The 27232-nt window shown below is 39.8% G+C and overlaps 2 protein-coding genes and 1 long non-coding RNA gene across 8 annotated transcripts in view; 1 reads left to right on the top strand and 2 right to left on the bottom strand.

Annotated features, from left to right (window-relative positions):
• The window catches only part of ATM (ATM serine/threonine kinase), an 82953-nt gene extending 80482 nt beyond the window's left edge, over window positions 1-2471 (bottom strand). For 4 of the 5 annotated variants that reach the window (XM_064441247.1, XM_064441246.1, XM_064441245.1 and 1 more), the window contains exons 1-2: window positions 2317-2470; window positions 1160-1308 (exon numbers count right to left, since the gene is read on the bottom strand). The gene's annotated coding sequence lies outside the window, so the exon portion shown is untranslated. Of the gene's footprint in view, window positions 1-1159; window positions 1309-2316 lie in introns of all 5 variants that reach the window. The other variant, XM_064441249.1, reaches the window with a different exon arrangement.
• LOC104040055 (protein NPAT) lies at window positions 2428-26910 on the top strand. 2 transcript variants are annotated; one of them, XM_064441250.1, is made up of 18 exons: window positions 2428-2681; window positions 5868-5986; window positions 7615-7675; window positions 8946-9018; window positions 9501-9541; window positions 10618-10848; window positions 11338-11422; window positions 12572-12704; window positions 13204-13295; window positions 13379-13466; window positions 15185-15281; window positions 15803-15934; window positions 16723-18417; window positions 20107-20222; window positions 20316-20424; window positions 21464-21521; window positions 23512-24664; window positions 25528-26910. In XM_064441250.1, the coding sequence occupies exons 1-18, from the start codon at window positions 2645-2647 to the stop codon at window positions 25603-25605; spliced, it is 4398 nt and encodes a 1465-aa protein (XP_064297320.1). In that variant the 5' UTR covers window positions 2428-2644; the 3' UTR covers window positions 25606-26910. The 2 variants fall into 2 exon arrangements, with proteins under 2 accessions (XP_064297320.1, XP_064297321.1); XM_064441251.1 differs by having other exon boundaries at window positions 11341-11422.
• LOC135311559 (uncharacterized) lies at window positions 7669-10624 on the bottom strand. The gene is made up of 3 exons (XR_010371217.1): window positions 10482-10624; window positions 9647-9722; window positions 7669-8295 (listed from the first exon to the last, which is right to left on the bottom strand). It is a non-coding gene; the product is annotated as an uncharacterized LOC135311559 (long non-coding RNA).
• Window positions 26911-27232: the final 322 nt, after the last annotated feature.

A 27232-nucleotide genomic window follows, 5' to 3' on the forward strand; every position in this document is an offset into this window, starting at 1 on the left:
TACTTAACACAGAGCCAAGTTAACCAGTCCAAAAATTGGGAATGCAATATATTGAATATCCAGTATCAAACACAATTGCAGTGTTATTTCACTGAAAAGCTCATTCAGCTCTGGGTTAGCCTTATTGGTCACAAGACTGAAGCAGTGTCTCACATCAAGAACGTAATCTATTCCCACAGGCATCATTCAGAAAGAATAGTAGCAGAGACCCCCTTCACACGACTCTGATTTCTTCTCTTTTTATGAGTGATAAGAGAATAGAGTTGGTCAGACAATATGGAGCAAAATTATAAGATTAAAATGACACAGGGCTGAATACATTCAGGCAACTAGCACTAGTTTTCAGTAGCTAGTGGTTATCAGCAGCTGCCTTAACCTGACGCTGCCAGGAAAAGGTAGCACTTTGAAAACTCTCTTCCTTTCTCACATCCTACATTTTCATAGGTATTGTAAAATGTGTTCATCTGATTCGTGTCAATATGGAACTGTTTGTGCTTGTGTAACCGAGGGCCGTTCAATTGACTTGCTAACTGTCTTAATGGTTGGAATGTTGATTGGCGATTTGTTACTAACAGTGGAAACATCCTGATACAATGGAGAGTGCCAAGATAAGGGAAGGCCACAAATCAGCCAGTAGCGATAACAGGGAACTTCTTGGCTCAGAAGGTGCTGAAGCATGAAAACTGGGGGAAAGGTAATTCCGGCAGGGGGAGATTGCGACCACCGACCCAATTCAGGACCAAAAAGACTTGCCCCCCCACACCTGTAAAGAGCATGCGTGCTAATCTACATGGCAAGTGTGGCTAATTTAAATACGGCTGACCAACAGCAAGTGGGATGCTTATCACTGACCAATGAGTGTAAACTTAGGTGTGTTTTTACTAATTGTTATTAATTAAGTAACTGAATATAAACCCTGTAGTATTGTATGACGGTATGCACGTTAGGTGGAAGGATCCCCTGTGCATCCAGCGCTGCTTGCTTGTCTCTATTCAATAAATTGTAAACTTTAATTGAAATTCCGTTTAAGGCTAAATTAATTATAACAGTATGAACTACCATACTGCCAAACCCCTCTGAACTCAACAGGTCAATGGATACTCAAGCATCAATCATAAGAGAAAACAACTTTCTCCTCTGTGACCACTTAAAATTATACCTCATTTCCTTCAACAGAGGTTGGAGTTAGTGAGACCTCGCATTTCTGGATTATATAAAGTTATGCTGATGTAGATCACAACAATGACGTTGTATACAGCTTCCACGCTTCTCCTTTTACCGCTTTAAAGCAGCCCCAAGAGAAACTGCCTGAAAAAAGACAGATAAGACAAGTCAGAAGTAACTCCACGTGTATGCTGCTGGGGGTGCAATAAGCAATTGCAAAGGGGTGCTCATGATGCATAGCACTGCATCTTGAGCACTTAAGTGAGAATATAACCGTATCCATTCAGACAAGTAAAACTTTAAATGTCCACTGTCTGAGAGTACATTTATTTCTGTTGGCTTCAATCAAGGTCAGGCTGGGACTAAGTATGCTCAGAGATATGGTGACTGATTGGGTGTGTATGAAAAGGAAAATGTCATAAGCATGAAGGCTGGCTGTACTGTATAGCTGAACTCATTTAGGTGATGAGCTGTTCCCCTACTAGCTTGCTGCTTTTGCTGAAAAAGATACAGAAAGGAAAAAGCAACTGTTTAAACACAAATAGCTTCTAAACTGCTGATAGGCTGAAAAACGGTTGACCGAGAACTGCTGCAACATGGGTTGTATGTTGTAGGGACTGGGCATCAAAGGGGAAGAAGCCAGCCCTCTCGTTTGTATTTAACAGTATTTCAACGGCCATAACAACAGCAGAGAAGAAATCCTAAGACTGCATCCATCCACTATTTCTCTGCCAGTTACATAGTTCTCCAACCATCATATTATGACAACGTCCATCCTCTATAAAAACTACAGAGGACAAGAAAGGCACGCACCAAAAAACACGAAAAGCCCAGCCCACAGAGAGGTGCTACCAACGGGCGCGCGGATCAATTACAACTAACGGGCGCCATCCAGCCGCTCCGACGAGACGAGCTCCGCCTCTGCCCACACCCCCGCGAGGCGCCCCACAGGGGCGCGGAGCCGAGCCCGGCTCCTCACCTCGGCCGCCCGCGGGTGGCGGGGCTAAGGGCCGGGCTCACCGCCCTCCCGCCAGAACGCGAGCCCGGGGAGGGGAAGGGGAAAGGGAGGGCGAGCAGGCCCTCAGGGCCACGGAGCCTCGTGCGGGAGGAGGCCCGCTGCGGGTCAGAAGGGGAGAGCAGGAGCGGGCCCACCTCCGAGCGGTTTGACGGGCGGCGGCAGCAGACCGGGGAGAGGAACGAGCGGGCGGCCGCCCGCAGCTGCGGCGTGCTGCCTGCACCCTGCCCTCCCCTTCTCCCCGCGGGCGGCGTGGGGCGGCGTCTGCTGGCGAACCTGGAAGCGGATGCCCGGGCACGGCGAGTTCCGGCGGAAGGGGCCGGGCGCGGCGCTGGCTGGCGGAGTTTCGGCGCCTTCCCCTCGGTGGCGGGGCGGCGGCGGCGCACCTCCGTGAGCTGCGTCCCGCTGCCTCCCCCCTCCTCCTCGCTCCTCCTCCTCTCCCCATTCCCCTCGCCGCCGCGGGCCATGCTGCTGCCGTCCGACGTGGCCCGGCTGGTGCTGGGTGAGTGCGTGAGAGCGGGGCGGGGGGCGGCGGGGAGGTGGCGGCCGCGCCGCCGGGGCCCCGCTGGGGACTGTCAGCGCCTGGGGCTGCGCAGGGGCCTGTCAGCCGCCGGCAGCGCACCGGGCGCGGCGGGAGAGTGCGGCGGCTGCGCCCTTGACCCTCCGCCGCGTCGAGTTCGTCCCCCTCCGGGCTGGAATTGTCACTGCCTCCGCCGCCGGGCCCGGTGGTCTCCGGGCTGTCCCCCCGGCCAGGCCTCTAGCGGGAAGCGAACTCCGCTTGGTCTGGAGGGAGTTTGGGGCCCCTGGAGCCGCCTCGGGCGCGGGGGAGCGCGGCGGTGCGGTGTTGTGCGGTGCTGCTGCCCGGCCGTGCCTTCGGCTCAGGCTCTCCACGAGTTCAAGAAAACGTGGTGGTCTGTGGTGTCCACCTGCAGGCAGGTACCTGGTCAATGGGGTCTAATAAAGTATCTGATTACAGGAGGAATACAAGGGTCACCCACAACACCAGAGGAGGCTAGGTTAAGGTTCAGCTGGTTTTTCTTTCCCTCCCTGTTTCTGTCACCTGTGAGGCTGCAGAGAGTTGGGGTTTGCTCCGTGTCTGTGGAAGGCACAGAGTAAGTGTCTGCAGGATGTCGGCAGCAGGTGGTGGATTTTTTTAAATGGCTTTATGCTTTGGGTTATTTGGATACTGCCAAAGGTAAGAACAAATGGATGGTAATCAAAAATATGACCCACGTATTTAAGTCCCACACATAAGTACTTATTGTCGTAGGTTTACATATACATTCATATCGTGAGATTCAGTTTTCAGTTGTCCACAGGTTTTTTTTTAATCCAAAGCAGTTGAGGCTGAGTCTTTTCTTTGGTGTTCCTCCAGCACAATTTATTTTTAGATACTACCTGAAATGTTTCTCACTACTGTCTTGAGAAACAAGGCTAGTAAGAGTTGCAGTGTTTTTATTATTGCGAAGTAACAGAGGGTTATTAGAACTCCAAGCATTTTCAAAGAAGATTTTAAATCATGCAAGGGAGATCTCTCGCTGTACATCTCCATAGAAAATTGGTTAAGTTACAGGTTTCTGGGTGGGATGCCTATCTTGCATGCTGACCAGAGGCTTGCAGACATAATAGACGATCTTGGTGATGTCATGTGTACTAAGGGTGATCTATCCTATCTTGTGTCTGTTGTGCCATGCTTGTGTGCATCATGTCTAGAAACCCGAGGTTGCAGAACAGGATATTCCTTGTAGCTATTTCTGTCTTCTCGTAGGGATTCCTCTTCCATGAGGCATCTCTGAATTCAGGTGGATAAACAGGCTTCCCAGTGCGATTCTTCCATCTTTACCCTCCCACCCCCCGATAAGTCTTTCTGGTGCTGTGAAGGTTGATGAATATAGGTTTAAGAAACAGAACTAAAATTGTAAAATGAACTCACGTATAGAAAAATATATAAGAAAATGTATCTTTTTCTAATTAATGTAAATGCGTACTGAGTTAGACGTGTGTCTTTACATTTCTTAAGATAGGAGTGATTCAATATTTTGCTCTAGTTGAGAAGGTACTGTACCTTTTGTACCTTTAATTTGGTTTTGGCAACGTTAAAGATTGTGTACTGTTATGTCATTATACCATGCGTGCACAAGCAGTTCAGTCGCACAGAAGATCTTACTTCAGACATTTTTAAACTTTGGAATGCCTTATTTTGTGGGAAATTTGTGTACGTGCCAAACGTGCCTGTAGGCCAGCATTCAGTCATCCCTTGCTGTACTGTAGTAGTGGGTTCAAGAAAGAAAATTTGCAACTTTTTACGTAAATGTCTGGATGAGCGTGACTGTAAGAACAGTCACACCAGCACAGATCAAAGCTCTGCCTAGCCTAATACCCTGTCTTCCATCCTGGCCTATAGTGGGTAGGACTGAGACTGGCATATAATTGTGTTTCCCCGAAATACACTTTCCACTTCCAGCAATTTGTGACTTGAGAGTTTTCTAGCAAAATGTATTTGAAAAATTAAATAGGACAGCCCTTTCCTTTCCACAGGTACCGCTAATCATCTTTGTCAGGTAGGCCAGCTCGTACATTGTGATTAAATTCACAGTGGTTATTCCCAAACTGTGTTTAACTTCCAAGTTTGCGTATTTGTTGAAGACCTGAACAAGGGCTTATGTGTCTGAAATATGATCTGTTTTTTCCAGCTATACTCAGATCTGCTGAAAGATACTTGTCTTCATGCAAACTTAAAGGCTGCATTTTTCTGTAGGCATTCCTCAACTGAGGTGGATCATTTTGGGGGTCCAGTGAAGATAGATATTCTGATGTATATATATCCTGCATTATATAATTAGGCACATACTTTAGTCTTTCTTTAAAACATTGCATGTTCAATTCTGCTATAATCAAGAAAGAAAAGGCATTTTCTTTTGTGGTTCTTTGTTCTGTAATCCTTCATTCAGATTGTCCTATTTCTATCTTTAACGTTTAGAGTATTTGAAGATTAAAGCAGGGTTTAAAAAGTTTGATTAAAACAGAACATGTTTGCTGAGGAATGAAATTTTGGAAAAGTAACCTTTTCCAGTATATTTCCTATATATTTTCCTACTGAGTCTTGGGGTGTGTACAGGGCACAAGTTGCAGCTACTACATCTATTAAAAATTACAGTAAGGGGGGGGACACCTTTTCTGTTATTAATTTTTGTACAATGCCTTTTTTTTAATAAATCTTACACATTGTTTTAACAGCTGTTGTAACTTCCTGTTTTGAAACAGAAGGATGCAATGAGAGCTAATGTTACATAGCAATGCATTTTATTAACAAAGTATTGTAGAATACCATTTAGTTATCAAACTGGGTTGTTCAGCCTATGTGAGAGTTAGTTTGTCTGCCTCCTGAGCCAGGAACTTTTATTTTCTTGTCTGTACTAAAGATCAACCAGAAACTGTTCATATTGCCTTACTTCCAGTCATGAATAGTAATATTAGTAATATTTTGTCCTCTTTCTGGTTTTAACTATTAAAGAAATATTTTGCAAGACATATGTTCTTTCAAAATGACTTCACTTTACTTGTCTAACATACAAGTCTTTACCTCATTATTTCAACACTGTACACAGCTGGTTATGTTAATGCTTTGGTACTTATTGAGCAGAAGTAATGAATGAAATAGCAGAATTTTCCATCGAATTTGTTGCAGGGTATTTACAACAGGAAAAACTTCTAGCTACCTGCCGTGAATTTATTTTGGAAAGCTCAGATTTGAAAGAATATGCAGAGCACTGTACAGAGGATGGGTTTATTCCAGCCTGCTTGCTGGTGAGTTTGTATTTGCAAAGCAGAAGGTTAAATTGTCTTGCATCCATAGAAAGGAAAATTGAGATTTCTCAGTATAACAGTTAGTCCTCAAATGCTGCTTAAAATGTTTAATTAGATCGTCCCCTCTGGTTTGGGTTGGGGGGGGGTGTTGCATCGTGTGGTATTAGCAGTTATTTGGTTTCTAATATTTAAACTTACTAAGAAACATTTAAGCATAAAATATGCGAATTGGTTTCAGCATATTACATTTAGTCTGCTTTATAGCTTTGAGGTTGATTTATAGAAGAGTGTCGCAAGGGTTTTATTGATTTCAGGGCTGCACTTGTAATTTATTGGAGATTACTTTCCTATCCTAGATGTGGCAGCCAGTAATGTTCCATTTCAAGTACGTATTAACTATTTAGGTACCTTACCGCAGTTTTATGTAAGGCTACCAAATTTTGTTGACAAAAACCTGTTTCAGTTCAGCTTCCTCTTTGATCAGTATCATCTGCTTTGTCCCAGGTGAAATGTGGAACTTTGGGTGTGCATAAATACAGCGTGTAGCTACACATACAGATATGTGCATATAGCTACAGGGTAGTTAGATACTTTGCATTTTTAACATATACAAAATGGCGTTTTTAAAATAGTATGCAAGTTACAGGGTTTAGATATTGCTGTGTATCAACCTTTTAACATTTATATGTGCATCTTCCTGATGCTCGTTTCATTTTTCTAATATATCAGTTAATTATATGATCTGGGATTTTGTCCACAGGATTCAAAATTTGTGGAAATCTTCTCTGAGATCCGAGGTCTTGATGCAGATATTCAAAACAGACCATGGAACTTATTTCTTTCACAAGTGTTTAGTCATCTGTACTTTGTGGGTAGGGGATTGAGAACCAAGCTATGGCCAGTAAAAATTAGAAAAACCAAGCGTAAATAGATTATCCAGATTCTTAAAGCTTTTAATTATCTTCCTTTTGTCAGCAGAAACATTCTTCCTGTTTTTCATAGAAGAGTGATGATATGATAGTGTCTAAGAAAATTCTCACTGCAGCTCAAAATACTTGCAATAAAGGGCTGTATTTGTCACACCCTGTAGAGTTCCCACTAGCAAACAAGATGAGAAGGTGCAACAAGTGATAGTGGTAACTTTAAAATCTGAATTCTCTTTGATTCACCTAAAATAACAGAACATATAAATATGCTATGAATGTTGATTCTGTGTGACTGTTAAGAATTTTACTTTATACAGAAGTTATCTCCACATTTGAGTCTTAGTGCATGTTATGTTCCAGGATGATACATACTCATTACTCTTACAGCTGTTCATAATTTTATTTTTGTGGCTTTATTCCATGATAACAAAGGTGAGTGGAGGTCATGCAGCTCTAACTGCTATACCAGTGTTGTGCAGTGAGATCAAGCACCTCAGATTTTGTGTTCATAATGGCACTTTTTTCCATAGATTGCTCTCTACCTAGTTTGAGACAATTCAGCACCAGCAGCATAAAGTACAGTTCCTTGTGTTGAGGGTCAGCATGGTGTGCTCTTCTGAAGAACTGCTTAAATGTAATGTGATACAGCAGATGAGGTATATGTTATTAGTGAAGATTCTAAGATCAGTATTTTTTTTCCAGTCCCTGTGTGGAAAAAACCTGACAACTATTCTTAATGAATACGTAGCCATGAAAACAAAAGGTAAGCCTTCAGAATGATATTTTATTTTTCTTATTTATCTGTTGTGAACTCCTTGAGGAAGAGGTAATATTTCTATCTATATATGGACTTAGAGCAGTCACCCACCTATGCTAGAAGTTGAAGGCTTCCATATTATGCAGACAACGGCCAATTAGATCAGCATCTTGTGAGCAAAATTAATTGATTATTTTAAGTTTGGATTTGCCAGCATATGTTTTCACATCAAATTTGAACAACACTTCTAATGTAATAAAACACAAAGATATAATAAAGCTTGCAAAATGTATGGGTTTATGCTTGTAAAATTATACTGTTCATTGTTTATACTTTAGATAGGAGGGGGAGGTGCTGATCTCTCTCTGATGACTGGCAGTAAGACACACAGAAATGGAATGGACCTGCATCGGGGAAGTTCAGATTGGACTTGGGAAAACGTTCTTCACTGAGCGGGTGGTTAGACCCTGCAACAGGCTCCCCAGGCACCAAGCCTGTCAGAGTTTGAGGAACATCTGGACAATGTTTTTAGTCATATGGTTTAGTTTTAAGTAGTCCTGTGAGGAGCAGAGACTTGGACTCAGTTATCCTCGTGGATCCTTTCCAACTTGAGATATTCTATGATCCTGTGAAATAACCAGGAAGAGAGCTATGATGTAAAATGTTTCTTGTCTTGTTTTTAAAACTAATTAAAATAATTTCAGAATAACATCATATTTTGTATGAATATTACAGACAGAGTTAGAGCATTTCCTGCTTTTAAAAGCAGTTATTGAGCTTCTGAATGTTGCCAAGTCTTATAATTTTTTGATACGTAATTATCTGTGCCAAGTGTTTTACCTGTGTGGGTGACATCTTAAAATAAGCCGTTACTTTTAAAGGCCTGTCTGCCAGGTTACAATTTTCAAAAGCACGCAGGTGACGGGAATATGAATACAGTTTCCAGAAGTGAGGTAGGTTAGGTTAGCATGTGTTTGCCTAGGAGTCAATACCATGTTGAGATTTCATTGAGAACTACCATGAATATCTTCACCTCAGTTTCATTTAGGCTTCTAAACCTGAGAACTGTATCCATGATGAGTGTGTGTTCATATCAATCAAAGTTCTTTAATTAGGAGTTAGGGCTCTCTAATTAACAGAATATTAAGAAAGCAACTGGACACCTAAAGCCAGATGATGTCTGAAACACCCCATAATAATATTTTTTTTCTGATTTTACTTTTTCTCAACATGTATCTGTTTTAGGCATCTAAATTTTTTTTATGGTTTATTTTAGAAATAACAAATGAAGTTCCAGCAATGATGTCATCTCTGTGGAAAAAACTAGACTATACACTTTCTCAAATCAGGTAATATAGTTTTGAAATCAAGAAAGTAAAATTTCACTTGAAGAGTGAGTCCCTACGTTCATCAACTTCCCTTATCATTGTATGAGAATGGTTTTGCTCTCTGTTGCCTCTGAGAGATGGTGAAAGAGATAGGTGTGTATGAGTTGATAGTTGAGTAGACATTTCAAGATTTTAAGGCAGGACTAGCAGATAAGGAGGGCATTAGTGTGAGTATGTGGCCTTGCTGTAAAAAAACCAAAACAAACTATGACTCATTTAGAATCCAATACTGTTGTGGTTGCTTGATCAAAAATATAACAGTAAGCTTCATTTGAAGGATCTGTGACCATTGTTTGAAAGAATGAAAATAACAATCTTAGACCAAAGCTTTCTGAAGTAATGTGTAGCTGGGACCAGACTGACATTAACCATGCAGTAGATACTGTGTACCTGAGCGTTTCTGTTATGCTCCTTTTATTTATGTCACCTGCTTTATTTTTTAGGAGCATGCAGAACTCCACAGGATTTTCTGCTAATCAAAGGAGTAAGTAACCGAGCCAATTCCATGGGATTAATAGCTTTTATGTTCAAGTTATCTGTTTTGGCAAAAAACAGGGGAATACTATGGCAATCAGTAACACATCCTTACTCTTAAAATGCTGTCAGATATCTTCTGCAGGTTTTTCTTCAGCATGTCTGTTGACTTCAGTGCAGTCTGTGGATTACTGTAATGATCAAGAAAGGAAAATAAGAAAAGCTGAGCTTTTTGCGAGGGGATTAAATTCTCTGTATAGTATTTTCTTCTCTGTTGAAAACTTTTTAGAATTTTACATGGTTAAAAGGTTTAAAAACTGCTGCTTCAGTCCTGAAGCTTTTGACTTAATTTGTGGTTTGCAGAGGAACTGGAAACATAACGAGTTGAATTATGATGCAATTTCATTTCTGTAGAAGGGGAATGTAATAATGCATTGCAATCTTGAAACAACTATTTTTTATGCATGCAAACATGTATCTATGCAAAATAGGGAAATATATTTGTTCTATCTAGAGTTGTTTCTTTCATTACAAAAACTGTCAAACGAGCTCTCAAAAAAGTTATTTTACTTAAGTTATTTACTTAAAAGTAAATTTTTCTCTCTGTAGTACTTCTACAGAGTAACCTGTGTGAGAAAATAGAATGTGAAATAAAGGTAGTGATTGTCCTTAGATCTGAAATTCACTGGATTGGGTGGTGTTCTTTGTTTAAATTTGTCAGATATAGTCTGATAAATAAATGCAAACTTACGTTGGTTTAGCTGTTCCATTAAGGTCAGTTATATTAGTGGTATATTATGAAATGAGATAACATTTTGATATGATTTATTCCTGTAAATATTTAAGCACTGATACAAGCATGGTTGCAATGTGTATATAAGTTGGCTGTACTTGTTGAATTATTTTGGCTCAAACCTGTAACGCAGAAGACTAAGATGGGTGTTGCTTACTTTTTGAGTTCCATGAATTAGTTGCTGAAGCACAAGCAAGTTTCAGTGGAGCATCCTTGATTAAGTCTTGGAAAACCAGCAACCTTCTTAAATTCCTTTATCTCATATATTTTCATTTTGTCTTTATTATCTCCAGCACGTACAAGAAGTGGAATTGTGGAAATGAAAAGACAGAGAATGCTTCAGCAATCGGCTCCTGCAAACTCAGGACTGTTGTCAGTAGCCCATCAGTCAGGGCCACAGAATTCCCCTTCTGTTATATCTCCTCAAGTTATTCACCGGCCAACAATAAATCAAAACATGTCACAGACAAGATTGAATACGTTGTTTGTGCACCAGTCACAAACCCAAGAAAACAAGATCAACAGTAAGTTGCACACTTCTTTAAACCTCTTTTTCTGTGAACATTTTATGGATATAGATGGAAGTTTTCTAAAATTAGGGCTAATCATCTTCCACCAAAAACGTTTCAGAAAATTGTTCCCCAAGCTCTCCAGACTGGTTCAGGTGATTAAAATAAAAGGAGTCCCCAAGAGATAAATGGCTCTTGCATACTTGCTTCCTAATGTGAGTTCAGAGATTCAGTGCATTAATTTGTCATTATTCTATCCTGTCTTCTCACCTTCACCCTAACCACTTGTTTTAGCAGATACAGATGATCCACATCAAGTGGATGTTCTTCCTGGGTTATGTTTAAAAGGAATGGTTCTCATTTTCATGATAATACCAAATTATTTTGTATGAATTCCCCGGAATTTATCGGAATATAATAAGTCACGTGTAGATTTCTGTAGTGCTTTAACAATGCCACTGGAAAAGGTACTGGCATCATGATCTGTTTTTTTCCTTTATAAAGCAGGAGATTTCATACACATTCAAGTTCCAGCATCACAAGAACGAAAGCTTCATTCAAACTTGCTTTCTCCAGGAAGACGAAAAAGGTAAACACGGGGAGTTTTTTGGGGGTTTTGGGGTTTGGTTTTGTGTTTGGGTTGTTTTTTTTTTAAAGATAGTTTAGAGATTATGCAGTGTTCTAACCTCTAGTGTAAATTTTGTTAGATAGTGGAGTGTTTCACATTTAAGATCTGCTGAGAGTGGCCAGTGTGTGATGTTTTGGAAAGGAAAGTCAAAGAACTTAACGTTAGGCTGATGGGAGGCTACTTGTGTTTCTTTATGGTATATAGCCAGTCTTTACATTATTCCAGTAGTAGACATAGGCAAATAATCATGGAGCCTGAGATTTCTTATTCCTTCAAAAATATCCTTAAGAATTATGAAAATTCTCATATTGATGTAAATGTGCATTTTGTCTGTTTTTAACTTAGAAAAAACTTTTGGCTTCAGTACATTTTGTCTTCAAAAATTTTCATATTCACACTAAAAGTGGTGTGAAAAACTGTTCTAATACTAGTTTTGCATTTTTTTATTCTTCGATTCCGATGTCCTTTTGTTTTTAGTGAGCTGACTGGTCTCTTTGTGTTCCATTTGTTGTCTTTATCCCTGAATAAATCCTGATCAGTGGTTTTGCTTATCATTCTTCCAGATCCTTACTCATTCATACCATTTCCAAGACATCTCTATTCCCGCATGATTTTTTTGTATTTAAGTGATTTTAGCGCCACTGCCGATCTATGGTTTCAGAAGAGCCTACACTGTGATTTCACATAAAAGTAGTACATTTCCTATTCGTCACCTAAATTCTTATGCAACCTGATCTTTATTTTCAGTGGTGATGCCCAAATCTTCTTCTTGAGTGGCAGTTAATTAGAACCTGTACCACCAGTTAAAGTAACGTGTACTGGAGGGGGAAAAATACTGAATAGCAGGCATGGAATTCGATTTGCCGTTGTGCTGTTTCCCCAGAGTCTGTATATTTGTTTGTAACTTCTCTGAAGTCAGGCACAATATACACATGTGACATAATGAAACAGGTATTGGCTCTTATTGTATTTCCAGTATGTAGTTAATTTTCTGTTCATTAAAATCTTCTGTTTGCTAAGAAGGAAGGGCAACACTGATTTACTGAACATTAGGTCTATTGTTTGCTATATTCTCACAAAATACATTATAAATTTTCTGGAATGTTTCAGTGACTCTCAGAAGAGGAAAAGCATTTCAACACCTGGACCTCTTTCAGCAACCAGAAGTTCTCAAGACCCTGATGAAGTAATTATAGAAAAAGAAAGCGAGCAACTTGAAGAATTCATAGATGGTAACTTCCCAGTAAGTATATACTTATGGAAGGTATTTACATTTAAGAAACAAATTCAGACTAAGGAGAACTAGTCTTTTACATGTTGTTTGTCTTGGGTATTACAGAAATTAACTTTAGAAGATAAATTTACTGTTTTGGGTTTGAACTAGCTCTTCTGTGTACTAAAGTATTGAGGATGGCACAGCTATGTAGAGGGCTTTTTTCCTGGATTTATTGGCTTTGCTAAGATACCTGTAAATGTCAGAATACAGTAATGTTTTAGAGAACACACTAATTTTTAGAAAGCACAATAAGCCTTGCTGTACTTTAGGAGAGCAGAAGTACAGGAACGTTTTGGAATGATTTTCATAGCAGTGTTATGCAGTCACAGATTGGCTGTCTTTCTGTTATAAAGGGTGCTCTCTTTGGTTCTTTTTTTTTTTTTTAACTAGTAAGTTGGAAATTCGTGTTTCTTTTCTAGTGATGATAAAAATAGAAACCTGACTACTTTAAAACTGTGTTTTCCAGCAACTGGTTATTGAAAATGCCAGAGAAAAAATCTTGAGCAACAAATCTCTTCAGGAAAAGCTTGCTGAGAACATCAACAAAATCCTGGGCAGGTAATAAAAAGAACTTCTAAACTTCATATGTATTCTTACTTGGTTTATTTTTGAGTTCTGAACTAATGACTAATGTGTTCCAGTGATGGCAATGTCGCTCAGGCCCCTAAACAGACAGACAGCGGTCCCACAGAACAGGAGACTTCAATTGATGAAATCCTTGGACTTCAGGTAGGTGTGGATTGCCCTGTTTACATTTTTTGAAGACCAGGCACATGGGAATGATCAGATATGGGAACTATGCTGGACATCTGTCTACTGTCAGGTATCTGAGATTGCTCTCCTTTTTCTGTTCTTTTTTTGTGTTTGTTTGTTTTACAATACAGCCAAGCCTGTCTAATGGCTAGGTCCTGCTCAGGGGCAGTTCCACAACTTCCCTTGCATGGGCATTAACTCTTACCTTGTTGTATGGTGGTGGGCAGGCTCGAGGAGCTGAACTGATGGGTTACTAGCATTTTGCTGCAGTTAATTTTCAGCCCGTGTAGCACACTGACTTCATTCCCAGTGCCTGTACAGGGCAGCAGAAGCACGCAGCAGGGTCAAAAGCCAAGGGAGTAGGACCGCTTCTGGCAGTGGGTAGCTGTTAATGTTACCCGCAGACTGAGATCTAAGAATGCTGTCCCACAGTCACCAGCTGCCTGCTTGTCACTGGATCTTTGCTACCACTGAGTACTGGTGTCTGACTGGGGGTCTGGTCAGTAGCCTTGTAAAAGAAAAGGGAATTTAAAATGTCTTGTGGAATCCAAACATGTTTACTCTGATCTGATTTGCTGTAAGAAAAACATGGATTGTGTAGTTGTTTATAGAAATTGTCTTTGGAGCCTGAATAAGGATGATTTTTCTTCACATTTTAATATTTTCTTGCTTTTGGAGGAAACATACATTCTACTTCTCCAAACTAAACTTCTAGTGTTCTCCCTTCATTCTAGAACCCTCGAGCTGGCAATTACATTGTTATAAAGGGCTCTTAATGTGGGAATTATAATCTTCACAGCCCTCATGAAAAAGGCAGGAGAGTAGAGGCAGTTGTCTGTTTACAAAGTAGAGGTGTCTGTTTTTTAAAAGCTATTCTTCTGTCACTTGGTGATTTTTAGGTCAATTTTTGTCAAAATACAGAACTGGAAAACTGTATTACATTTTTCTGAGCAGAAAAAATGAGAGCAGCAGCTTGGTTTAGAGTAGCTGAGACAAAATAATCAAGCATCTCACATGGGATATCCACACTTACAACCACTATATAAAGGTTGTAGAGTGTTTCAAGGATCTCCGGAAAGTCAGGAGAAACTTTGTATTTGAACACTTGAATATGTACTGAGTGCCCCGCTCATTTTCCTTCTGGGCTACTACCAAACAAGTCAGCTTGCAACAGGAACTTTAGGGCAGTGTCCTTTCAACCTGCCTTCCAGAGAAAAGTAGTTGGAAGTTATATTATAGAACATGTAATGGCTAAATTAAATAAAACTTCCCTTTCCTTAGCATTGTCTTCTAGATATATGCAAAACCAAGATACTAGGGTTAATTTGGGCATTTTTTTACCAGTGGACAGCTAGTGCAGGCTCACAGCATTCATACCATCTGCATAAGCTTTCAGTGTAGCCCAAGATTTAGTCCTTCTTAAACAATGCTGGTCATTATGTGGAGAACACTCCAATATGCATGTACAGGGTGTCACGCCTGACAGACATTTGGGGTACTTTATTTCTTAAACTTCAACCAGTAATGTTTTTTGACAGACATTAGATTTGTGGCAGAAATATTTCCAGCACTAGTCCTTACGATTCTGTGCTGAGCAGAAGTAATAGAACTAAAAACAATCTGAACAGTTCTTGTCTGTTTTTCTTTAAGTTATTTAAGTTACTAACCGTTCTATGTGTCTTGTGTTTTCTCAGGGTGAAATTCATATGTCAGAAGAGGCTATACAGGACATTCTAGAACAGACAGAATCAGACCCAGCTTTTCAGGCACTCTTTGACTTGTTTGATTATGGTAGGGTAAATTATTCTCAATTGTACCATTACTATAAAGCATCATGAAGGATGAGTTTTCCTAAGTATTGCTTGAAGAAGCAAAGGTAATTCAGCTGGCCGCTTTTGCAAGAGAAATGGACTGTATGGCATCTGTGTCCCTCAATTTAGGATTAGGTTTTGATATACATTTATATGTGACTATAAAGTAAAGCATTTTCTTGTGGCTGAAATTCTGGTTTTGTGCTGGCTCAGTGATCATTTTATTGCTGTTATTTTAGATTCTTCTGGTCTAAAGGATGATATTTCATACTCGGTTTTCTATTCTGTTGTAAAATTTTTCTATTTCTCTGATCAGGGATACCCTCATAAAATATAAGGGCGTTTTTATGCTATTTGTAATGAATATAGAAAAATAGTTATTTGAGTTTAGGATGGCATTTCTTGAATTTGAAATCTCCATGCTTTATTGAAAACATAATAATCGCATTTGTTTGTAAAATGACATATTTAATCATTCTTTGTGCTTTATTTTGAAAATAGGAAAGAGCAAGGTAAACAAGAACTTACCTGCTGGTATTTCTGGTCAGAGTGGAGTAGAAAATCCAATCCTGGTGGATGAGGATAATCTGGAAACACTTGAAAGTTCTTTAGGAACAGAAGAAACTAGTAGATGTAGGTTGGTTTTTTTTTCCTCTAAGATCTCTTCTAGTCTGTTCACTTTTCACTATGAAAGTGTTTTCAGACAATTTGTACGTTTCAGAATCTTTCTGTTTTCAGTGATAATATCCAATTTGACATTTACATTGCATGAACATATGATACATCTGGTCTGTTAGAAAGTTTTAGTTATTAAATTTAACAGTAGTCCATCAGTGTACTTCTAAGTTGTACTTGATAAGCTCAGAAATGAAATCAGAATATCTGCAAAACTGTTTTCTCATTCAAAACAGAGATACTTTGCAGTTTTCACTGTGGAACATGTAAATATAATGTTTTACATCTAACCAGACCAATATTTTCTCTCTATTCTGTGATGTATTGGTTAATATACAAAAAGAGTCTTACTGTGGACAAAGTGTATGTTTCATCTGCCTGCCCCATTCTTAACAACAGTCAGTAGCAAATATTTAGAGAAAGTGTATGATAAATATTGCTAGGAGGTCTATCCTGAGATGGTTTTTGTGTTCTGGAAATCGGATTTAGTGACTTGAGCCATGTGCTTATTGTGTGTATACTTAACTATTTACGTACAAACTAATTTGCCAGGTTGCCTAATCTATGTAATCTAACCATATGTTTCATCTACTTCACACTCAGCTTGAACGTAAGGATGGAGCAGCATTATTCCCACTTCATTTCATGTGAAACAGTTTTCTATTGAACTGATAAGTTGCTTCTAAAATGCTGTGAAGGGGTGCTCTGTTCTAATTATTATGGAACTTACTTATTCTGTTTTACAGGTGATAATTCTAGAGAATCACTATCCTGTAAAGGATTTCAGTTAGGAGAAGCATCATGTGCCTTGAAGACCAGCATTAATGATGATGATATGGCTAAGAAAAATACAACCAACGAACAGTTGCATGGAAATTGTAGGCCAAGGAAGCAGACTGAAGTACTTAAAACCATTACCCCTGAACATATTGGAGAGCTTGAAATTGCTTTTGACCCTGTGCCTGGTTTGACTGAACCTAACAAGAGACAGACTTCTGATAGCCAGTGTAATGAACACTGTGGAGATTCTTATGATAAAAAAGAGTTGCCCGCATTAGGATCTGAAAGTGAGAGAGCTATGGAAATGGAAGAAGGCCCACCACGTCATAGTGCTCAAAGTAGTCCTAACTTAGAGTACGTTCATTCTGATGGCCCACAGATTTCTTTGGTTTCATTGGCAGAAGGTACTACAGCCAGTGAAAACAAAATACATTCTGGAAGTAAATGTGGCTTATCACCAGATACATCACTGCCTGAAAAAACACTCACTAAAAGCACTTCCAGTGGGAGCCCTGGCCACAGCGTACTGCTGAGAAAAAACAATTCATCAATTTCTAGTCCATCAGCAGATGCAGGAAAAGAACAGGCTGTAACAAACGATACAGCTGCCTTACCTGGTATTTTACAGGAGAACCCTAGCCACCACTCTAACCATCAGGAACAGAGTATGCAGTCAGACTGCGCTGCAGGATCTGCAGGAAAGATTTCGGATCTTGACAAAACAGAGTTGCAGCTTGAAGTTGTTGATACTTCTAACAAACCTTATTCAAATGATCAGCATACGCTTGATAAGCCTTGTAAGAAAGATTTTAACCTCCCTTCAGGACTGTCAAATTCAGAGAGAATGCAAGGGGAAATGCAAGAACCTTCATCTTCTACAAAAGTAGATGCTGATAATATATATTTCTCTTCCAGTGATGATGCATGTACCGAAATTTCTGTAGTATCCACTGAAAATAATCTTACTACATCTGAAATATGCCGCTCTCCTCTCCCAGAAACTGCATCTTCAACAGATGAGTCAGGTACTGAGGCCAAAAGTATAAGCGGTGTATCTTCTAGTAGTCAACCAATGGATGTTGATCCTTCTAATATAATGTCCCTCAAGATCATCATCAGCGATGATCCGTTTATTTCATCAGACACGGAGTTAAATAATGCTGTTTCCAGCATCACAGGAGAAAATTTGCCAACTATAATATTGTCTTCTCCAGCCAAATCCCCAACCAAAACTGCAGGCCTGTCCAAATGTCTGCCTTCAGAAGACACAGAAAAAAATGTGGATTCAGCTTTGTCAGAGCAGAATCTTCTGGTGCTTAGACCTAAGGATCCTGTGGTCACCTCAGTTAACACTCAGAATGAAGACTGCACTGGTTTTTCAGTTGCAGGTACAACTAATCTTTCCAAGGAAGGGGGATTTATACAGTTGATGCCAGCAACAAGTACAGCTTTTGGGAATTCGAACAACCTTTATATAGCTACCTGTGTGACTGATCCAGCTACCTTGGGCACAGCTGTAACCCCATCAAATGTAGTTGTATTGCCTGGCAATTCCATGCCGCTTGCTGCCCAAGCTCCAGCTGTACAACAGTTACGGACTCCTCCTAGATCCAGCAACACATTTGCAGCAAACCAGACTGTCTCCCCAAATTTCCCACAAGGTAATCTTGTTGTTAAAAAATTACTGAAAATGTGTGGTTTATGTAGCATTTTTATTCTTTTTTTGATTGCATTAGAAGTAAACTGAATTTTTAAACACTGCTCTGTCTGCCCCTTGAAACTAGCCAGGAGTTATGTATTTTTTTAGTATATTGCTACTAAAAATGAAATAAAAATTATTACAAGTCTGGCTTGGCTGCTTTGAAAAAAATAGCCTCATACTTCAGATCTTAAATTATGTAATTTTAGCAGTGATAAATTTAGGAAGCATATTTTGGCTTACACTAGAAAAGAATCCATTGTTTCAGCTAGATAAAGCAGTTGTTTTGGTTGTGTTTTAATAAGATTCCTGTTATAAATGGAATGCGATGTGTTACAGGTATCCATATTTAGTTAACTGGCTAGATGTAGATAGTCCTTCCAAACTTACTTCCTTGTTTTGTTTCATTTTCCAAAAACCTGTTATACACTAGAAGTACATTCAGACCAATGTAAAAGTATAACATTATTTCTTTCCATAATATAAAATCTCTGCTGGTACAAGTATTTTTATTACTACAGCAATTAAAAATGTAAGTGCTTTTTAAAATGTTAAACCTAACTATAAACTAGCTGTAGGTTTCTTTCCAAAACTAAAGACTTCTCACAGTTTTCCTTGAATTTCTGTGTGTAGTCATGTTGTTTTGATCAGAGGCCAGTGCAACAGTATGCGCAAATCTCGGAGCGCTGGCCTTTTCTATTGTTAGGATTTCTTTATCCAACTGTTACCTTAATTCTTTTTCATAGAGAGAGAAGTAGAAGTTTGCCCGTTCTTCTGCATTTGATATTTTTCCTGGTAGTGCTCGTGTAACTGGAGAACTGTGTAGAATAAAGTTTTCTTTCACTCTTGAAATTTTTCTTCTCCCTTTCAATTAATGTTCTATAATAGTTTACCTATTTTATAATTCCCGTATGTCTGGCAGCCAGACACTCTTACAACCTGTTAGAATAACTGTTTTAAAACAACTGTTTTAATAATTATCTAAATGGTTAAATAGGAAACTTTTGGTTTGAATACTCAAAATTAGTATTACTGTGCGCTTTTTTTTGTTTAGTTCGGTTTTTTTAAATAATTAATCTCAAACCCACTGATTAACTAGAACCTTTGCGAACTACATTTAACACCTCCTACCAGCCAGGAATATAGATTAGATACCTACATACAGCCAAACGACCCTTTCCCAGTTTGTTGTGTGCTGGTAAGGGGAAGGTGTTATGGCTGCACTGGAAGAAAAGTAATTCTGCTACTGATGTTTGAGCGTGCTCATGGTGGAGAACAGGATGTAAATAACTGTCTTTACGGAGCAGCAAAATGAGCTGTTTGATGTTACTTTTACTGGTTTTTATAAACCACTTTGAATTAAAGTTCAAGCTTTAACATAGGTTTGTCACACTTCAAGCTTAATCTTAAACCATTTCCTAAAAAGGAGAACAGACTTCAACTAAGGTACTCAAAACTAACACTGGTACTTACCCTGTTTTCTAGTAGCAATGTCTAGTAAGGACAGTGAAGTTATTCCAAAAAGCCAGATCTTTTCTTGCCACAGGTTTGACGATGCGTAATTTAATTTAAGAGATCCTGCCTTGAAGTTTTTATTTTCACTGAAGCATTTTTAGTTTCTGTACAATTTTAACACTTTGGTATTTTTTAGGTTCTGCCATTATAATTGCGTCTCCGGTGCAACCTGTTTTGCAAGGAATGGTGGGAATGATACCTCTCTCAGTAGTAGGACAAAATGGAAATGCATTCTCAGCACCTGCTCGCCAGGTAGCACATCACAAATAAAGCTTTTCAAAATGAAAGCTGAAATGATAAGGAGTCTTTCAGTAAACTGTAATGGAATATTTTGATTCTTTCAAGGTTCTGCATATGCCTGTGGCTAATCCAGTGTGCAACAGAAGCGTCCCAAAGCTTCCCATCCCGCCCAAATCACAAAAGATTCCTGGAGTGAGAAACAAGAGTAATACAGGTACCCGCCTTGCATTCTTGAAGGGCAGAAGTGGGGGTTCTAAAGACACCAGTTCTGAGTAATAAAGTTTAATAAATAGCAGTGCTCCTCTGCCAGGTGGCTGCTGGGATGGCTTTGAGAGAGGCCTGTACCTGCAGTTAGTAGCTATATTTGCTCGGTTCACAAAGAACAACTCCAAGCCTATAAAATAATTCCAGATTTGGGATCAAGCAAATTTAATGTTTCACGGCTCTAATGTGGTTTTAAATGTTTACTTTTCTTTATATTTTTGATTAGTTTTCATCTCGTTGGTTCTAAGTACATTTTAATGCTGCCATTAAAACCAAGCAGCAAGGTAACGAAGTTACTAGAAACGGCAATTCTAAATGTTTATTAAGGAAAAAATTTCATAGAAGTGTTGCATATCTGTACAAACATACCCCCCACATTCTGCCTTCTGTTTTCTCTTTGCCATTTCAGTTATGTGCTTCTGTATATTCATTTCATTGACCCCTTGCTGCTTTAAATAGTAAACTGAAACAAGACTGGAGTTCCATTCATTTCTCAGTGTTGGCAGGGAGTAAAGAAAAATAACGGAAAACAGAAAATAAATGGAGTGATAAGGACAACTTGTGCTTTAGCCTATCTACCTTTTTTAAAAAAGGTTACACATAAAAATGAAAATAGAACGCAGTTGCAAATGAAGAAGAAAGCTAGGATTGTATAGTTAGTCCACATTCTGGTTTGCTGGTGGATAACAGAGTTCCCTGGCGTTATTTCCCTCCTAGTTGGAAATCCCTGCTGCGCATTTGTAAGTCCAGCATAGCTGGTTTTTGTCCTGCCAGGCCTGCGTATTACTGAAGTGTAGACAGCAAGCTGCTTGTTCATGCTTAGCTGGCAACCTTTGCTAATCTACTGATCTGTAAACTTGAAAATTATGAAAAAATTGTTGCTGGGTTTTTCTTTATTGATTCTCTGTCAGGTGAAATGTCATTGTACTAACTGGGAGATTATTTATTTGGAATATTGTAGTTTATTAATACTTTGTCTGTTGTTCCAGGAAAATTGGTACCAAGTGTAGCTGAGCCTTTGAACCACACAAATTCTCGAGCACAAAGGTCAGTAGAGCTAGGTATTCAAACGTGCTTGCTTTTTCCTGCCGTGAATTTCTTCATACAGTATCGGCGGAGAGGAGAGCAGCTCTTTTTAACAACAGCATAAGCAGTACCCCTTTTATTGCCTCCTGTCTGTCTGCTAGGAGTACTGATACAGATGTGTGCTAGGACTGGTGCAGCCTGTGCTAGAATATTGCTGTTACCATTCCTATGTTAACGCTGTATGGCTTTGTGTTTATTTTCTCTGGTCTCTGTTGTCAAATAGAAATTGTTTGAGTGGAGTGCAAGCTAGGAGACATTGCCTGTGACATTTACTGGGAGATTTTCATGACTAAAACCTTTACCACCCTCTGGTCCAAATCCAGTAGAGCTTGTTAGATTGGGTTCTGCATCTGTGTTTCAGCTTTGCAGATTAGAACATTGCTTGGTCATTTATCAAGCGAAAAGTCAAAGAAAAGATGGTGAGGAGAACAGCTTGCTGACTTTATATTGATGAATATAACTTAATTGCTAATTGGGATAGGTACTGGTTTTCTGTTGGGCAAGCAAGAGAGGAGAAAGCAAGGCTTCAGTAGTAACTGTCCTTATCGCTAATGGACTTAAGAAACAGAAGGATGTTGGAAAGAGCAAAGGAGTGTAGGAGGAGATAAGTAGTTCAGTTTAAATATTAGAGGTGAAACATTCTTTTGTCGTAAAAATAAAACATACCTAAAACCCCCCTACCTATTCAGAACTCAGTTAAAATGGGGGAAAAGTAGAGGAAAACAGGAACAATAAAGTCAACTTATTTAAAAGGAAAAAACAAAAGTACCACGGTGTGCAGAATACATGCGTGCAAAAATTAGTGATTTTTTTAAAAAGTCACAGAAGCAAGATTTTTGATAGCATCACCTTGATAATTCAGCTTTCTGTTAATTTTAATTGATCTCCAGACATACGTTTTGCATAGCAAAGAGAGCAAAATGTTCCCTGTAAAGAGATGTAATTTCACATTTCTACTCTACCCCCTGTCTCATCTTAAATTTCATGGAAATGAAAAAATTGTTACCACCCGTACCTTCTTTATTATCCCAGAGTTAATTTGACACTTCCACTTACAAACCATGAAGGTTTATGCGCACAGGAAGTCTTACTAGCACAGATGAATAGGAGGAAGCTTCTCTTGGAAATGCAGCATATGCCAGGAAGAGGGCACAGGCATGACAGAGCAGAAGCATTTATCTTATTAACATCACTACAGTGCGCTGGTGGCTTTTTTGCACCGATGTGGCTGGTTGTCAGGTGGAGACCAAGCCCCATGGAGCTTGTGTGTTCTCCAGATGTCCCCAGAAAGTTTTTTGTCTCGTTCTGTATCCCATCACCTACAGCAAATGCATAGGGGCGAGTAGAGGGCACACGTGTGATGGTAGTGCCCAGGGTGTTCCGGCAGCCCCTTGGCAGTTTCAGCTCCAAGGACTTCCAGAGCCACAGCCAGTATTCTGGGATGGACTGTGCTGTCACATATGTGCTCAGTTTCTTTTTGAACTCAAGTAAACTACCAGCATCCATGTATATCCTGGTGGAAAAAGTTCCCAGCCTTAATTACATGCAGGGTCCAAACCTTGTTTTGTTTTGAACCCAATACTAGTTTTACTTGATGCCCCTCATTCTTTGGTACAGTAAATAGTTTCCTTTTTGCTGGCTTTTCCCCAGAGCTCTGTTGCATTTCCCTTCAGTCATCTCTCTTTCCAGGCTGGAGCCCCAGTCTACCTAATTGTTCTTTGCACAGACTCTATTTCATACCTTTTTGTCATCCTTTTTGGCCTCTCTGAGCTTTCTGCAGTTGTCATCCCTTACTCTTGGTCTTTGCGTGTTGATAAAATACTTAAGTTTAGAGAATGGAGAGAGCTTTAAGTAGGTGTTTTGAGGGGCAGGTGGGGACTGCCAGCCAGCTGAAATGAACTTGCCTAGAAAGAACAAGTATGTTGCTGAAGTGCTTTCATCTCATTTTCAGGACTGGAAATTCGGACAAGCTTATCACGGCAGAACTAGGAAGGAAAGCGGAGGAGAACTTACCTGTTGCACCAGCAGAGAGCACAAGCGCAAACTCAAGACAAAGTGAAAGTCACAGGAGAGTGCTTTGCTTTGATAATGTCCTACCTGCCCCAGGAAGCAACACCCAAATCCAGACTACTAAGAGTTTACCCCAAAAAGAAAGAAATGAAAATGCTTTATTTGCTGTTGACTCTGCATCATCCTCTGTGAAGGCGCAGGTAGCAAAGAGAGAGAAAGATAAAACATTGCCTAGAATTCTGTGTAAGCCAGAAGCTGGTAGCAACAGAAACGCCTCTGCAAAGGAGCCCCAGCCCGAGCGGAAGGCCACAACTGCAGGGCTTCCATTAGATCCCTTCCACAAGACTACAGCAAATAAAGAAAATGAATTACGAAGGGATACTGATGAAAAACAGAAGAACCAGGACACTGCCAAACTCTCAAATGGCCAACAAAGCGTAAGCTTATGGAATGAGAAGACAGTTGCTTCAGCGCAAGAGCTGAACAAAAAGCAAGGGTCGCTGTCAAGCGGGAATGGCAAATCGTCAGTGTCCGTTTCTTTGTCTTCGAAGGAGCCAAAGCGAGAACCAGCTAAAGTTTCCAACCAAGGCCTTTGCCTGTCCAGTCCATTCACTAAATGCGTGGAAATGTTGCAAGACATTCAGTGGCACAGCCCAACTAGTAAAACAGTTGAAAATGGAGAATTGCCAGTTCCCCGTACGCCGTCTGGAGTTGGAGACAGGCATGCAGATGATACTGCAGATAGCGTACGGACACCGACCTGTCGGCGCTTCAACGAGGACAGCACGACCCCTAGAATAATGGTACCCCCTGCCACGCCAGACTTGCCCGCCTGCAGCCCGGCTAGCGAAACAGGTAGCGAAAATAGCGTCAGTATGGCTGCTCACACGCTGATGATACTGTCGCGGGCGGCTATTGCGAGGACTAGCACCGCGACCCCCCTGAAGGACAACACTCAACAGTTCAGATCTTTAAGGAGCACAGTAAAGAAAAGGAAACTAGAGGACTTGAATGAGGGTGAGAGGAATTCTCGTTCTGCAAACAGAAAAGACCTTCAAAGCTCTCCAACACCATCAAAAAAGAAGAAAATAAAGGTAAGTATAGGCATTTACTTTCTAATTCAAAATTCTAAATATATATATTAGATGTCTATATGTATTTTATTTATAATGGGAAGGTTCAGAGGTACTAGCCCAAATCCCTGACATCCATGTTTATGTCAGTTTTACTAACTTTGCCTCTTGAGTCTACTCTGTACTATTCTTAAGAAAACTCTTAGTCTTCAGATATGCACAAGTAACTCCTACTGATTCTCTGTGCATACCTGTGAAAATCAAATTACTTCTCTTAAAACATGAATGAGTTTCTAAACTCTAACTTCAGACTAAGTTGTTTGGTGCAATGTAGGAATAAGGCCAAACTCAAACTCAGCCTTACTAGAATTCAGGCTATTCTTGCATCCTCATTTACACCCAGGTCTAGGAATCCACACTTTGTGCGTTCCCAGTTGTCGCAGCCTACAGCACCAGGCATTTGCCTCGGGGATTTAATGGCAAACAGCAAAGGTGTGAGACATGAAAAGGCAGTGTGGGTAAATAATTAAAAAGGAGACATGGTATAACTTTGTAATTCACTGTACTGAGTTAGAGCCTACTCCTGAGGTGTTATAACTGAAAACTGCCAACTTATGCTGTGCATGTGACAAGAGCTGAGAGGCTGTGCCTGTCTGAAGTCGGGGTGGGCTATGTCAGCAGCTGAGATTTCAGCTGCTCCTGACCTGTCACCGTGCCAGTTGTACCCTGGGGTGCACCTGAGTGTATTCAGCTTCTGACTTCTGGGTCAGCATCGTGCACCTCAAAGGTCGATGGAGGAATGAGGAAGAAAGGAATACTCACAGACTCTTCGGTATGCCCAGGTTCTTAGTATTTAACACAACTGTTCTTTTCTTCTCCTACAGAAAAAGAAGCTACCCAATTCTTTTCCAGCTGGAATGGACGTGGACAAGTTCTTGTTGTCTTTGCATTATGACGAATAAAAAAAAAAAAAGGCAGTTGAACTGTGCCCGCCTAAATAAAGCTAGGTGTTGTTACGTTGAGGTTTTGCATGGGAAGAGAAGTTAATTCTATGGGGTGAGTTGCACTTTGAGTGCACTGAAGTTTCACTTTATAGCAAAATCATGCTGTTGCTGAAGCAGGTTGCTAAGTGTAAATATCATTGAGTTGATGTACGTTATTTTTGAAAAAGCACTTGCGTAATTATAGAACCATTTAATTCACAAAATTGTAAATTTGTATAAATGTAATGTAAGAAAAGTTGTATGTTTCCTGTTACACCACGTTGTCTGTGTTCTGCTGCATTCTCTACTCGCCCATCTGAACCGTGCAGCCAGTTTGTGGAAACGTGAAGTTGAAGGGGGTGGTGGTTCTAAGCCAGGGGCAACTGCCCTGGCCCCTTCCCATTGTTGTGCTGAACCCAAAAGGGACTTCATCTTTAGATGGACTGGGCTTGTACTAACACTCGTTCTGGCAAAGCTGTCAAACCCGCATTGTAAGTCTTTGAATGAGTTAACAAAGGTACCGGTACTTAGCAGTGGTAACTGATAACCAGTACCAACAACTAAACATAAGCCCAGCAAAACCTCCAAAAGTATTTCTCATCGCACAAAGCCTTTCCCAACCAGTCGTGCAGATAACTCGGATTTGGATAGGCCTCACCCTGTTACAGTATTTGCTGCATAGGATGGCAGCTGAATGCAAAAGCTGTTTTCAAACAGCGTGCTTAGTTATGGTTAACCCTGTATTCATACCATGGTATGAATGCGTAAAGTGTATTTATAAATAACAGCCGGGCGAGAATTTCAGCGTGTGCTATTGCAAGAGTCAATTCTTTTAACTGTCATTCATACTGTTCAGAAAGCGTTTGTTAACATCACTTATGCTTTGAGCCAGACGTGGAAAAATTTGCATCTAATCTTTCTGTTTAACATAGAATCGGTCATAGCTATTATACAAACATTCTCTTCAAAACCAGGCACAGGAGAAGCTCAGCCTATATTATACTAATAATTAGCACAGGTGAAAATTATTACAGTAAGCCTGGCTCCAGTACTGCAGAATTTTCTCTACTGGTATTTCCTCCTTTGTTCTCAAATTGTTGAGGTCTTAAAAAATGCAAGTTTTCTTGTAAGAGATCTGTACAGCAACAGGGCAATGTTTCAGATAGTATACGAGGATTCCTAAGGAACCAATATTATGCAGTAGATGTTTATATTAAACCCATCCAATAACTAAATACTGCATAGCATTTACAGCTTGAATAAATATTTTTGTTTTAATAAAAAGTTACGTGTCTTGCTTAATACTTTGTAAGTCCACTAAGCAGCTTTGTGGATATTGTATAGAAAAGTCACATAGTGTTTAGTACTGAACTCTGTCTTAGAACTTAGCTCAGTCATTTTTCTTTAATAGCAGCAATTGTCAAAGTGGCAAAAACAATTGTCTCCTTGCTACATGGTGGCATTTTATGCTGAATAGTATTCTAACAATTGATATGAGGTATTTTTAAATAGATTTGCCATTTATTTGAGACAGAATGTAGTTCTTTCATGGGACAGCAGATATCCACCATTGTCTTTATTTTTCAGTTCAGGTGATGTGGTGCTA

This window comes from Phalacrocorax carbo, chromosome 1 (assembly GCF_963921805.1).
Source record: "Phalacrocorax carbo chromosome 1, bPhaCar2.1, whole genome shotgun sequence".
NCBI classification, from domain to species: Eukaryota; Metazoa; Chordata; class Aves; order Suliformes; family Phalacrocoracidae; genus Phalacrocorax; species Phalacrocorax carbo.